Raw genomic sequence first — 14,631 nt, 5'->3', positions numbered from 1 at the left:
TTAAAAACACTTTAACAAATATAACTATTTGAAACAAATTCATAATTATCAATATATAGTTTGTTCAAATATTATTCTCTACTCATTTCAATTCGACCTTCCTCATTTAAACTCAATATATTTTCATTCACATTAAACTCATAAACTAGTGTATGTAAAATTATAGGAAGTTAACTTTACTCATTTAAATCATAGTCAAAACTCAATTTAAGAAATTTCATACTTTAACATGTATAATCTATGGACCATATCAACATCTCAATAAAAGTATTAGACTGAAAGCATTTTCAAACAATCATCTATTAACAAAAAATTCAAATAACATTCTTAGTGAATTTCAAACATTCAAATTATTTTTAAATATTCAGATTGTTTTTAAACAAAACATAATCCTAACATAGAAATCAAGATACCGAGAGAAAGTCATCTTCACATCTAAATTATCTATCAAAATTTTCTAAAAAAATATAATCAACTTTCATTAGTTGTAATAATTTTTTATATAGTAACTTCTAACTCAAGCAAGATAACTACTATAAATCTAAATACATAGAAAAAAAATTTCAAACATCAATTTTCACTATAGGATTAAAAAAAGTTGAGAGAATCACTTTTTTTCAATCAACCTCACCAAGATCTACATCAAATCTAAAAGGAATAAAAATAGTCCAAACAAATAAGAAATTACTCTAATTAAAGAATTTATTGGTTGAAAATAATCTTAGTTCTCCAACTTTTTACCATGTGTGATCAAATTCGGAAAGATTTAAGATTTGAAAGAAATTAGAGTAGAAAAATAGTATAAAGAAGCTAGAATTTTTTCCAAAAAATGAGAAATGAAAAAAAAAATTGAAGTGAAAAAAAATTGAAATGAAAATAGAGCTTTACACAAATTAACTTAAATATTTTTTTATTTTATGTATATTTTGTTTCATTTAAATAGAAGTGCGGTATTCAATCTTAACTTGTAAATATATGTTGTTTTACATTTTTTTTTCTGCAAGTAGTTTTTATGAGTCAATTTTGTTAGAACAATTTTTTTAATTATTTACTTATTAAAAACTAAAACCAAAACCTACTAACTATTTTGAAATAATTTAATTTTACTTTGTCCCCATGTTAATGATTTTCAATTCGCTCTTTATTCATTTTCATGAAAATATCCAATATATTTTTTTAAGTGTCATTCTTAACAAAAATTGTTCTGCTTATCTATTTTTCTCACCCTAGATAACATTAGGCATTTATTTCCAATAGTGCCTTTACTTTCCTCTTAACTTTTAATTAATTTACATATTTTGATAAAGTAAAAATAAAAATACTTAATATATAGAGGAAGAATAACTTATTTATTTTATTTTCTGTTAATTAATTTAGTTAATCATACCATTTATCTTCTAATTATAAGTTAAATATCAATTTGATTCCTAAGCAGTATTTAGATATTACCAAATTATTCTCTATAATAATAATATATCATGTATTATAATTTAATTTATTTTTATTGACTAATTTAATCACTAATTTTATTAAGAACACGGAGTAGAGGTGAGATTATATATTGAAAAATTGACTGTATAGAGAAACTCTAATATAAATGCATGTTAATTTCATTCTATGCAACAAAAAAACTTCTTATGGTGTTAATTTTTTTAAAATAAAAATAATAGTTTTCTATAAATAAAAAATATTAATAGTATGTGATATGCACATATGTAACCAATCAAACTCACCGCATTACTGAACAATAAAAAAAAAATTACTAAACTTGGTAAATAAAAATTGTGTCATTGGTTCATATAATATTTTTTTCACAAGTACTATTTCAAAATAGTGTTAAGTTTTATAATTTATTATATTTGTTGTGAATTTATTCATATACTTTGACAGTATATCTGTTTTTTCTTTTTAATTATTGGAGGCTAAATTTAAATAATAGATACAAAATTATAAGCATATTTTCACATTATTATATATGTAATCATATATGTATGTAGTACTTTACTATATATATTTTGTTTTTAGTTATGACTTAATACAAAAATTTTAACTTTCTAAAAGTGAATCCAAATAACTTAAAACAATGTTTTTGTTCTTGCCGGTTAACTTGCTCGTCGGTTGACTCTGATGACAAGTTCTAGTTCCGTCGGTCTCTTCATGAATTGTCTTATCTCTTGCTACTCTTGAACGTTGCTCTGTTGAAATAGAGAGTCTTACCTGCTAATTGCACTCTTGACGATCAAGTCAATACATGGCTTATAAGAATCAAGAAGTAACAAATTTCAGTCTTAAAAACAACGTACCCTTACTAGCAAATTGGTGGTTCAAATATCATTTTTCTATCCTTCCGTTAGTAAGGTCACCAATAAGACATAAACCCAACTTTCATGTCAAATTCAACATTGTTAAGAAAAATATATGGGTCAGAGGAAAAATACCGATAACAAAAGTAAGGGTGTTTATCCCTGAACCTCATATTTTTATTCTTACACACACCATTTTTTCTTTCAGCATCCCATCAGAAATGTGAATGGACGAAAATCACCATGGCTAACACCTCTCTCATTTTTATTTTTGTTGTTTACATTTTGTCGAGGAACTTACGATTTTGGTGATTTTGGTGCTCTCATTGTTGTGCATTCTAGTTGCATTACGCCGCTTAGTGGAAGGTTTTGTAGTGGTATTGCGTTGTTCATTGGAGAAGGCCTAGTTAGAGGTTTTGGAGTTGTCTTGCGGTGTTTGTCATTTGACATTCTGGAAGGTATAAATGCTTATGACTTCCCCCTTTATGTCATGTGGTAATTATTCCTATGACGTTACACCTTTATCGGAATTTTCACAGGTATCAATGTAGATCTGCAAAAACTCAGAGTACTGAATAGAACTTGCGGCCACATTTCTCAGTTTTGTCTTCACCTTCTCCATTAGTTTGGCTCTCATAATCTTCTTCATGTACTCAAAGGAGGTTTCGCTGATGATTGGCCCCTTCACATGAACAAAACTGGCGTTGTTGTTGTTGATGTCTTTGGGTGCCTCGGGAAAAGTGGGAAACTCGGGCAGCTTTGCCGGACCAGAATGATATGCAGTTTGTCGGAGGAGGAAAAACCGCCAAAGAACACCTCTGTGATCGAAACTCTCATGCGTCACAACCGGAGACCTTACAGCTTTAGAAACGATGACACGTTTGAACGACACTTTTGTTTTGAAACTATTAAGAAAACGTTTGGAGAATAGCCTCTGAAATGCCATGTATGAGTTTCTTCTTTTTCACACTCTTATCAAATAGATCAAAGTTCAGTTTTTTTAAAACCAATGAGAATGTAGGGTTTCATGGAGATTTATATATATATATATATATATATATATATATATATATATATATATATATATAATCTCAAAGAATCGATCCCGTTTGGTCTGATAGCCCATTACCAATAAAAATATTATTTTGATACTCACTTTTTCATTGTTCCAAATTACACATTTCAAATGATAGAGGTTACGAAGTGTAAAAAAGATATTTTTGTCATTTGAAGAGGTGTAATTTGAAGTGAGAGGTGTCAAATTATCATTGCTAAAAAAGAAAAATATCTCCAAAGTTGAAAGAAGAAAACTTATTTATCTTTTTAATAAATTTAGTTCATATCATTTATCTTTTATTTATAACCTAAATATCAATTTGATTCCTATACAGTATCTAGATATAACCTAAATATATTTTAATTGCCTAATTTAATCACTAATTTACAATATGTACACCTTGTCAAAATTAACAAATTAAGAACAGGTGTTAGAGGTGAGATTATATATTGAAAATTTGATTATATAGAGAAACTCTAATAGAGATTATATAAAGAAACTCTAATAAAAATGCATGTTAATTTCGTTCTATACGTTCTTATGGTGTTAACTTTTTTGTTAAAGAGAAATAATAGTTTTCTATAATTAAAAAATATTAATAGTGTGTGTTAAAGCTGATATGCACACTCATGCCAAACTCACCGCAATATTTTGTAAATAAGAAATTGTGTTATTGTGTCATATAATATTTTTTTTTCAAGTAATATTTCAAAATAGTGTTAAGTTTTATAACTTATAATTTATTATATTAGTTGTGAATTTATTCATATATCAGTAAAAAATTATAGATAGAAAATATAATTGTTGTTATCTAGATCTCTCTTGTGATATTATTACGAGAAAAAACTCTATAAATAGGTGATGACTCAAAAAAACAAAGAGCATATTATTATATGTAATACATACTACACTGATATTTTATGTTTTTATTAACTTAATCGTCGAAGGTCGGATATCGTTGGAGTATTGTCAATAGGTGGAGTTTCCCTCATCTCATTATGATCTCCGAACATTCAAAAGTTGCGCGAGAATATTTGGCGGTCACCATGGGACAGGTAAAACTAATCCTGCTAACCACGAAAACACTCAAAACACAAACTCTAATAGTCAGAGCAACACGAGACAAGGAATACAAGTGCAAGACAGGATGACATGCCACCCTACAACAAATAATGGAAACAATGCAAACTCTTCAGCAGGACAATGAAGAGACGAATAAGCAAGCTGAGAAATTCAACCAAGAGTAGGATCTCTCACATTAGAAAGAAATTATTCTCTCTCTTTCTTAGGAACATAACTTATCCGGTGTACTAGTTCACGATCTACAGTCATGGTTCCTATGAACACCATTATTCATAGTGCATAATTCGATTTTAAATCGAGATACTTATAGCAAAGAATTTGTTATGAACAATTTATTTTATTTTACTACTTTGATGAAAACTTATACGACTATCTTCTTTTCTGAATCTTGGAGGTGGTCTCTAAGATGATCTCTTATTTTCATAAAATATTAGTATAATATGTATTGCATAGAATAATATTGTCTTGTTTTCATGGTCATCCTCTACTTATTGAGTTTTCAAATAAATATGAAATTTTTATTAATGATGGAAAATTTTTATATTTATGCCGGGTATCCGTTAGCATCCAAATCATTCTATCATTGATTGATTATATAGTTCTTCAATAAATAACAATATATAAACTAAAAGATAACCACGCAGCAATATAGAATAATAAGACCTATTCTTAATAAATATAGGTACTCAATCACCCAAGATTCTCACTCTCAGGAAAGGTCTTGCATAACTCCTTATACCTATCTATGTCAAAGTTAGATGTCTTCATCAAACGTTGTTGGTTGACCCTTAATCGGTATAAGTAAAAACTAGTGGGCCTAGAAAAGACAACAAAAAGACATATAATTCCCATCACATCCCACCGAAGTAGCTCCCAAAAATAGAACCCAAAGCCGAAGGTAAGGATGGTCAAAAAGCTCAATCCAAAATAAAGCTCAGTTTGGACCTGGGCCATGGCCTTGTCATTAATCTGCTTCACCATTTGCTTAAACTCCTCCCTTTTAGGGTCATTGTCTGCTAATAATATCTGCTCTAATGATTTTTTCACCTATAAATCAGAATCAAAACAACATTATATTATGCACTAAATCCAACCTATGAAAAAGACTGAGTCAATCAAATCCAAATCCCACACTTTATGTGATGAATTAAATTAATAAAAGTTACACATTTGATATAATTATCATGTTAAAATTTGGAACTTATAATCCCAAAGTTGAAGACAAGAAATAAACACAACATCATGTTGCCATACACAAACATAAAAAGGCCATAAACATGGCAAAACATAAATATTGCTAAAAATGAATTTTTTTTATCGAAAATAAAAAATAAATAAATAAGAATCACTTTAAGGGTGGTTCAACCCTTATATACGGTACCCAACTACCGATTTCTGCCTAAAACTTCTCAAACTAACTACAACTTACCTTGGCCAAGCTAAATCTAACACACTCAAGTAATTAACCTCATGCACAACAAAGGTTCTAGACACCAATCGAAAAAGAACAAACTTAACTGATCTGACATTTAAAGAGATCCAAGACCAAACTTTTACTTGCACCAAAAACAAAACTCTCGTTAGGAAAAATTAAAATTCATGCAAGAAAGTGGTCACTGATCACATCATCACCTCCTTCGATGGTAAACTATTAGACACCTCACATTCCCGCATACATACAATTCAAGGTCAATTTCTTATATGCAAGACTAAGAGTTTTAGAGATTGAATTTATAGTCACACAACTAATGCCAAAAAAAAAAACGAAAACAGTGATAAATAAGATGAAAGATCCTCAATTTTTTAAGGTAGATCAAATTATGTTCATAAACTGAATATCAGTAATGAATGATTACCCGTGCCGGGTTAAGGAAAACAAAGTTTCCCAAAACGACGACATTTCCGGAGTCATCCAATAGTTTTGCAATCTGTGCACCTTGATCGGGATTCTCACACGTCTCAACGCAGATCTGCAAGAACTCAGAGTATTGAATCGTATCTGCGGTGAGATTCTTCAACTTCCTCTTCACCAACTCCATTTTTACGATCCTCGTACTCTTCACGTCCTCAAAGGACATTCCACCTCCCCACACCGCATCGCTGGTGAGTGGCACCGCCGCATCAGCAAAACTGGCGTTGTTGTTAATATTTTTGGGTGCCTCTGGGAGATCCTGTCCGATGGAAAGAGTGGGAAACTCGGGCAGCTTCGCCGGAGAAGAACGATATGGCATTTGCCGGAAGAGGAAAAACGGCCGAAGAAAACCTCTGTGATCGAAACTCTCATGCGGCACAATCGGAGACCTTACAGCTTTAGAAAAGATGGCACGTTCGAACGACATGTTTGTCTTGAAACTATTAAGCAAACGTTTGGAGAATAGCTTCTGAAACGCCATGTATGAGTTTCTTCTTCACAGTGTTCTCCAATAGATCAAAGTTCAGTTTTTTTAAGAGGTTATAGGGTTTCTTGGAGATTTTCTTTTATATATATTAGGTCCATAAATTTATCCACCTATAATCTCTATTTTTATTTTCTTCATCTATTTCTATCTCCACTTTTTCTGGTTTTTTCACCAAAATGGTGTATTTTTGTTTTCATATTTACGTAAATGGACAAAACTAGAAAAAATTACGGGCAATTCTTGGTCAAACATGCCAATGGTGTAGGCAATATCAATTAAATTTGTTAATCTTCCCACTTTTTATTTTTTAATTAAAGTTTCTAACTGGGTTGGCAACTTCAGTGTAAATAAAATTGGATATTGGATTGACAATTTCACTCCATTGAAGTTGTCAATTCGATTGGCAAGTTCAGTTGATTTTTTTTAAATAATTAATTTTTAAAAAAAATTAATTTTTTTATATAATAATAATTTTTAAAATTAAAACTAAAAAATATAGAAAATGAGTGTGGGTGGTTCAGTGTGAATTGGATATGAGATAGGACTCTATTAAATAGAGTTCCTGAAACTTTAAATTCACCCGACCAATGAATATAAGTGTGAATTGCCAAGGGAATCTCGGTGACATTGTACCCAAAAGAATCTCTATGTAGCCATGTGAGTAAAGTGTAGCTTGGCATGTGTTTTGTGGAAGAAAAACATTGCTTGTGAGAAAATCAAGTTGTGATGCATGTCCTTGTAATTAAAGTTGCAATAGTGTGAGTAACTTTTTCGTTTTGTGCCTATGCAAAGTTGTCACTAAGGGAACATGAAAAATCAATAATTAGAGATATCGTGGACGACATAAGTGAAGATGGAGAGAACTATGACTTTGATTTGGATGATGAAGATCAGTTCAACAGATCTTCTTCACAGTATATTCCGTCTGGCCGTGAATCCGAACATAACCAGGGTCTTGTATTTGGTATTTAATTTGGCTTTTGTTTCATTAATTTATGTTGTCTTTTCTGGTTTCAACTTCACAAGTGAGGAGGATCTACCAAAAATTCTCGAAATTAAAATGGTTTTAAAAAAATCACATAAAATGGAAAACATAAAGTAGAATATTAAAATTACGAACACTGCGTAAACTTTCTTTTTCATTGAGAAATTTCTTTGTCACTATTTAACTATTTTAAAAGAAAAAAAAAACACATTTCATTTCTTGAATCTTCTTTTTTAGTATCTATCATGGGAGAAATAAATTTTGAGAGAATACACTATTCTCAGTAAGTGAATATAAATTATTTCCAATTGTTACTTCCATCAAAATAAAGAAGGTCCTTGGTGCTTGTTATTGTGGAAATGGTGGCAGTGCTCCTTCTCGAGGTGCATTGTGATGGTAATGGTGATGGTGGTGCTGACAGTGTTGTTGTGGTGATGTTCTTTGTGGTTTACTCATCATTCTCGGTAAGTCTTCAATCCATTGTCTTAAATACTTTATTTTCGGATTGGTTAATCTGCTGAATTAACGAATCACGCAATTCGTAACAATTAGTGCAAACCAATCATGTTCTGGATTACAAAATACGAAAATCAGTTTTGGGTTCAAAATAACATTATGGATTATTCAATCCATAATTGAACACTATGTTCTGCATTATTGTAATATGGAATGTTTTTCTGGTTCGGGACTAAGTTCCTTATTATATAATCTGGAAGAGAAAGATTATATTAAAGTGCTCCGGATTAGTTAATCCAAACGTATACCGGATCCAAAACGAACCAAACTCACACTTCTAGATTGTGTAATCCTGTATTAAGTGAACTGTGGATTACAAAATCCATAAACCATTTTAGAACTTCAATTATGTTTTACAGAATACATAATTCAAAATTTATTTTGCTATTAAAGTTTGACTCATAGATTACACAATCTAAAAGTTATTTAGAACTTCAAATATACTTTTTAAATTTCATAATCCAAAATTCATTTTAGTGTTAAAATTTGACTTATAAACTATACAATCCGGACCTATTTAAGAATCTAACCAAGGATGTTATAAGAACTAAAGAGAAATATTCATGCTTTAAAATAATTATAATTCAAGAATTCGGAACTAACCTTTTTGAATGTCTATGCTGGATGAAGAAGGTTAATGGTTGAAGAGTGATTCAACGAGAATTTTGGAGTTTGGGCGCTGCTTGTGCTTTGTTAATTTTATTTATTAAAGGGCATAATGGTAAAATCAAGTTTATTAGGGAGGTGGCTAAAGAAGGGATGGAGTGCAGGAAGAAGCAGTAAACTAGTCGAATTTTAAAAGCCCAACATCCAGTCAATTTTAAAAGCCCAACCCATTTGTTCACGCTCGCACTTACTCGCAGGGGGCGTGGAGTCTGTGACTCAAGGCATGGAAGGAGAACACAACTCGCACAAGCTTTCGTCGTTTTACGAATCTGGTGTATACTCCTTCGATGATTCAAACGCCGTTTTCGTGGATTCCGTCCGCGTTCTCAACCGTTTTTACCACCGATTCAGCGTTTCTCCTTCAACATACTATTCTCGCTTCTTCAAAACCCAAACAACTCCCAACTCCGTCAGCTCCACCGTTACTTCCTCTCTCAGGAAACGGAAACGGAGACGCAGAGAATCTCGACCATTGAACGAGAGAGAGCTAATCGCTCTACAGCGTCACCAGGTAATAACGGAGTATATTGTTGTTATTATTATTATTATTATTATTTGTGACTGTAATTAATTATTAATTAATTAATTGTGTTGGCACGTGTGGGTTGTGCAGGAAGCGAGGCCACTGCTGTTGGCGGCGCACGAGTGTTTGCTGAAATCGACTGAAGTGTTGAATGCTTTGAAAGCTCTGAAGAGTGAATCGAGTTGCTCAACGAGGGAGTGTGACGGTGGTCAACGCTCTTTCGTTGACCTGGGACACGTGGCGCCTCAACTTGAGGTAACGCTAAGCTTACGTGTCAGTGACACTGACGCTGACCCTCACCCGCTCCCAAAGGATCTAGATGGTGAGTGTTTTTTGTTCTATCAACATTCCTTGTGGTAATGCCTTGTTTGGGTTACTATTACTAATTACAAGTTAAATATGCAATGAAATAGGAACACCTTGCTATTGTTTTGAAAACTTTTTAATGAAATGGAGGAAAAACTGTTCGGAAAGTGAATGAAATAACGGTGTTGTTAGTTAAATTTTTTCATAAAAACTCACAAGAAAAGAAAATAAGAAAAAGTAAAATGGCATTCTTGAAATGCTACGTTCTTTGTTAGTAGGTTAATATTAGCTTTTAGAGTAACATACTTTATTTTTTTCTTCTCATTTTATTTTCCCATTATGGAAAAATGTATTTGAAGAGATTCATAGGCGAAGAAATTAATTGGGCTTCTCTCGTGTTAAAATCTACTTGCCGTTAAACTTTTGGAGAAGTTAGAGAAGTGCATAAGTTGGTTTTAACTTGTGAGAGTAACTCAATTCATTTTATGTTCTTATTTCTAAGTATTAGTAGAAAAATTTATCTGTGGTGGTTAAGTAGTAGATTGAGTTAGTTCTGTCATCATTGGCATAATGCTTGAGTCTTTGTTAGTTGGATTGTGTGAAGTTTGCTGGTGAACAAAAGCTTATTGCATAATAAATGTAATTCTTTGGTTTCTCAGATTTTCCCAGTGGGCAATGTGTACAGAAGGTACTCCGTGCTTTTAATAATGTGGTTGCTAATGACACCCAAGATGATGCAGTAGCTGAAATTTTGAGCAATCCTTATATAATGCCTCGGGAGAGCTGCTTTTACATGGTATGTTAAAACCTGCATGGTGTTGTAGTTGGGATATGTTCACTTTTCAAAGATTGTATCTATCGTAATCTCTTCTTTGGCTCACTTTATTTGTTGAGGATTCTTAGGATTTTAGTTTATTAAACTTTTAAATCTTGGTCCAATGCTGTGTATCTTACATTCATAATATTTATTTGTTTTCATATGTGGAAGTCTGATCTGGGACAGATTCGCAATCTAATTCCTGGTAATGGTTGCATATAAAACTCAATTTTATTTCTTGTTACATGTCTTGGTACCTCTTAGCTACTGTCTTGTTCATTGATACCAAAATGTATGCGTTTACTGTTATGCCACAATCACTTTCATGAAAAAAAAACAGGAACCTTACTTGTTGATGTTTCTAATTACGTGTCATTGTCATTCTTTTTTATGTCTTTGAATAAATGTTCAAAAGTTCCATGATATGGTAATGGTTACCTTGACTGTAATTGAATTATGTTAGATGGAAGCTAATTCTGGACTGCCTGTATGATCTTATCAGCAAAATCTCTTTTGCGGAAATTCTGTGTCATTTTTTACGGTACCTTTTGTGTTAAAGTGATCAAGTAGTGAGGGTATAATATTTAATTGCTTGATCTTATCAGTCAACCCTGTTGCGAAGATTCTTTGTGGCATTTTTTAGGGTAGCTTTTGTGTTAAGGTGGTTTAGCAATGAGGGTATAATTTTTTATTGCACTTTTGTTTGATTAATTTATGCAGCTCACGCTGATGCTGGTTTCAACCTCATAATGGTGGATCCACCTTGGGAAAATGCAAGTGCCCACCAGAAATCAAGGTATGTTAAAAGTCATGTGTTTTATTGATGTAATGTTTTCAAATTTCATGCATCATATAATGTCTTATTAAAGTGAAGTTTTCCGTGTGAGGTGTAATTCATCCCTGCATTGCCTTAAAGGATATGCATGCTTCACTTTGATCTTTATTGTTCGGATACATTTCTCTCTAATGAATCTATGAAGAGGGTTGAAACTTGTTTTTCATTCTTTCTTGGAATTTGGGGGAGGGGCCTAATTCATTATTGAATGTGATATATATATCTGTAACATATATAATATAAACAGTAATAGCTTTGTGACTCATTGATGAGTTCAATAACTGTTACTCATTTCAAAAATTGGTTCATAAAATGCAGCTTATTTTAAAGAACTTGATTGCAATGTCATCAATGTAGGTACCAAACCTTGCCCAACAGGTATTTTTTATCCCTTCCTATTAAGCAACTCACTCACACTGAAGGAGCACTTGTAGCCTTATGGGTGACCAACAGAGAGAAGCTACGTTCTTTCATTGAGAGTGAGCTTTTTCCTGCCTGGGGAGTCAGCTATGCTGCTACTTTTTATTGGTTAAAGGTGTTTCCTCTACTCAATTACTACCCCTTTCCTTGGCAATTGGCATATAATTTTATGACGTGTTTCCAATCGCTGTTATAATTTGTTGTCAATTGCAGGTGAAAGAAAACGGATCCTTGATTTGTGATTTAGATCTCTTCCATCATAGGCCATATGAATGCCTTATCTTGGGATATAGTCCTGGGAAGGTCAGATTTTGCGATGTTTATTTATTAAGCCTTCTAACTATTAGACATCCTCCTTCTGTTCATAGCACTCAGTTGTGCCCTTTTGTTCCTTTCTAGGTAAATAATACTGATAATCTATCAGAATTTAAACCTGTGAAGAACGATCGGGTGATTATGAGCATTCCCGGGGATTACTCAAGGAAACCCCCAATTGCAGGTACCCTTGTCTGTCTAATGTGGTGTTTTAAATTTATAAACAATCAGTTGCACTAAAAGTTAGACATGATTTGAATGAATATTTTTCTTCCTCTGAATGTTGGTCAGATTTATTAGTGGAGCACGTTCCTGGACTCAAACCTCCTCGATGTATAGAGCTATTTGCTAGAGAAATTTTGGCTGGATGGGTTGCTTGGGGAAATGAACCCCTCTACTTTCAAGATTCTAAATATTTTGTCAAAAAGACGGTTAAGTGATTCCTAAGGAAAAGAGGTTTTTGCACCAAACCGGTGCAATTCTCTAGAATGGGCAAAAAATATTCATTTACGACTATAGAGAAGTGCTGTCTCGTAGTCACAACTTCATTTTAAAGAAATCTTCATGCTTAATTTTGAGTGGTCTGAAATCGTGTTGAGTATTTTGACATGATTTCATAAAATGATTTCTTTGTTATTCTTTTTTTCATTCTAGTAATTTTAAAAGTGAATTGCAACAGTTTGGGTGCAAAAACCGAAAAAAGATTCTGTCCTTGGTTATGATCTATTGTCATTTTTCTTTTCTGTGAATGAGTAACGTGATCCCTTCTGAATGTAACTCTTTTTCACCTTCTTTTCTGTGGGTACGGGAAGAAAGAAAGACGCACTGAAGCTCTGCTTCGACAGTGAGAGTGTGGTCTTTAACATTGGCAGGGAAAAGTTTCTCATTTCTGGGATATGTAATGCTTATTCGATGGGATTTTGTTTAAAGAGTCCTAATGTAAACATTTTTGCGCTATCAGTAAGTTGTAGTTTAATGCAATTTTTTTTTATGTATTTATTTCATAAGCAGCGTTGAGTCTGTTAGAGTAGTTTTATCTATTCACTTGAGTGACAAATTTTGTGAAATTTACACATTATTTTCTTATCATGCAAGGGTTTTCAGTTGTGCCTCTATATCCAAGAGTACACTAATGCTACTTATGTTGTATGGTTTACTTAGATTCATCTAAATTGCTCAAAATGAGTTTCTCAATTTTTTATTTTTTATTTTTTATCAGTAATAAAAAATAAATAAATGTGGACCACTTTAGGGTTGGTCCACTCCTAATACATAAAGAGCAAACACTTTCCCATATTTTTAGCAAGAAACACCTACCAGATTAACTAAGGAACAACTAAACCAAACACAATAAAGTATTAAACAAACAACCTCATACAATCCATAGGATTCAAAATCCAATTAGAGTATGCAAAGGAAGCACAACGAAACTTTGTATAAATTTAAGACCAAACCTTTACCTGTACTAAGACAAATACTTATTTTAATTTCTACCTGCACCTCCATAAATCTTTTAATTTTAAAATTACCCTAATTTTAAAATTACCCTTTAGTGAAAGGTGTTTTTTTTTTCATTTCAAAATTGTATAATTAGTAAATCTTCTGAACCTTAGAATTAGGAATACAATTTTGTATTCAAAATTTTAGAGTACGAAAATACATTTCAAACTCTAGAAATGTACATAATACAATTTTTTATTTCAAATTTTAAAGTTTGAAAGATATTTTTTAGTCTGAAAAATACATTATGAACTTGATCATTTGAAAAATAAAGTTGTATTTTAAATTCTAGAATTTGAAAGGTATTTTTTAATTTAGAAAATATCTGAAATACAAAGTTATATTTGAATTCTATATTTGAAATTTTAGAATCGAGAAGAAGGGGAAAAAAGAATGTTAATGAAGAGAAATGAGGAAAAAACCAAAGTTGTCAATGGAGGTGCAGGAAGAAAGCATGGGGTGGAGGAAGAAATTGTCCATGAGTTTTTGGTAGCTTCATTATGGACCCACATAAGAGAATATGGAAAAAAGAAAAAGTTTCAAAGACTCCAAAAAGAAAGAAGGAAAAAGAAAAGCTTTTCGCCGTTCTTGGTCCAAATCGATGACGACAGTTTCAAGGGTCATCAATTTGACCAAACATAATATCTCTTTTCAATTAAAGAATACCAAATGTAATATTCTTTTCATCTTATTTTTAAGAGTTAAAGCAAAAAACAAAAAATATGATTAATTATAATCAACTAAGATTTGGGATACCATTATATTTAAACAAACAACGAAGTAATTAACAATGTACTTAGTATTAATTAAATGATTTGCTAATTTTAGCAAAAATGAGGTGAAGTAATGGCCACGATGTGAATTATTAAGTACGACCAGGACTAGGTTAAGGTGCTTTTTTAGTTG

The 14,631-nt window shown here is 31.8% G+C and overlaps 2 protein-coding genes across 3 annotated transcripts; one reads left to right on the top strand and one right to left on the bottom strand.

The window, feature by feature from the left end:
* Positions 1-5,080: 5,080 nt before the first annotated feature.
* On the bottom strand, positions 5,081-6,894 carry LOC137815403 (calcium uniporter protein 5, mitochondrial). The gene is made up of 2 exons (XM_068618544.2): positions 6,300-6,894; positions 5,081-5,490 (listed from the first exon to the last, which is right to left on the bottom strand). Exons 1-2 carry the CDS (start codon positions 6,834-6,836, stop codon positions 5,134-5,136), a joined length of 894 nt encoding a protein of 297 aa, XP_068474645.1. The 5' UTR covers positions 6,837-6,894; the 3' UTR covers positions 5,081-5,133.
* A 2,174-nt stretch (positions 6,895-9,068) lies between these two features.
* LOC137816434 (Methyltransferase MT-A70 family protein) lies at positions 9,069-13,216 on the top strand. Of its 2 annotated transcripts, XM_068619569.2 has the most exons (9): positions 9,069-9,520; positions 9,623-9,854; positions 10,498-10,634; positions 10,827-10,860; positions 11,376-11,451; positions 11,848-12,025; positions 12,124-12,213; positions 12,310-12,409; positions 12,517-13,216. In XM_068619569.2, exons 1-9 carry the CDS (start codon positions 9,233-9,235, stop codon positions 12,663-12,665), a joined length of 1,284 nt encoding a protein of 427 aa, XP_068475670.1. In that variant the 5' UTR covers positions 9,069-9,232; the 3' UTR covers positions 12,666-13,216. The 2 variants fall into 2 exon arrangements, 1 of the variants encoding a protein (XP_068475670.1); XR_016517356.1 differs by lacking the exon at positions 10,827-10,860.
* The last annotated feature ends 1,415 nt before the right edge of the window (positions 13,217-14,631 follow it).

This window comes from Phaseolus vulgaris, chromosome 1 (assembly GCF_051622355.1).
Source record: "Phaseolus vulgaris cultivar YP4 chromosome 1, ASM5162235v1, whole genome shotgun sequence".
Classification (NCBI taxonomy): Eukaryota; Viridiplantae; Streptophyta; class Magnoliopsida; order Fabales; family Fabaceae; genus Phaseolus; species Phaseolus vulgaris.
Note: the sequence above shows the minus strand (reverse complement) of the source record. Positions and strands in the feature narration are given on the sequence as shown.

Coding starts and splice junctions, on each gene's coding strand:
- LOC137816434 (XM_068619569.2), top strand. CDS start 9,233: ATGGAAGGAGAACACAACTCGCACAAGCTTTCGTCGTTTTACGAATCT. Junction 10,861..11,375: donor GATTCGCAATCTAATTCCTG/GTAATGGTTGCA, acceptor TAATTTATGCAG/CTCACGCTGATGCTGGTTTC. Junction 12,214..12,309: donor TGGGATATAGTCCTGGGAAG/GTCAGATTTTGC, acceptor GTTCCTTTCTAG/GTAAATAATACTGATAATCT.
- LOC137815403 (XM_068618544.2), bottom strand. CDS start 6,836: ATGGCGTTTCAGAAGCTATTCTCCAAACGTTTGCTTAATAGTTTCAAG. Junction 5,491..6,299: donor TTTTCCTTAACCCGGCACGG/GTAATCATTCAT, acceptor TCTGATTTATAG/GTGAAAAAATCATTAGAGCA.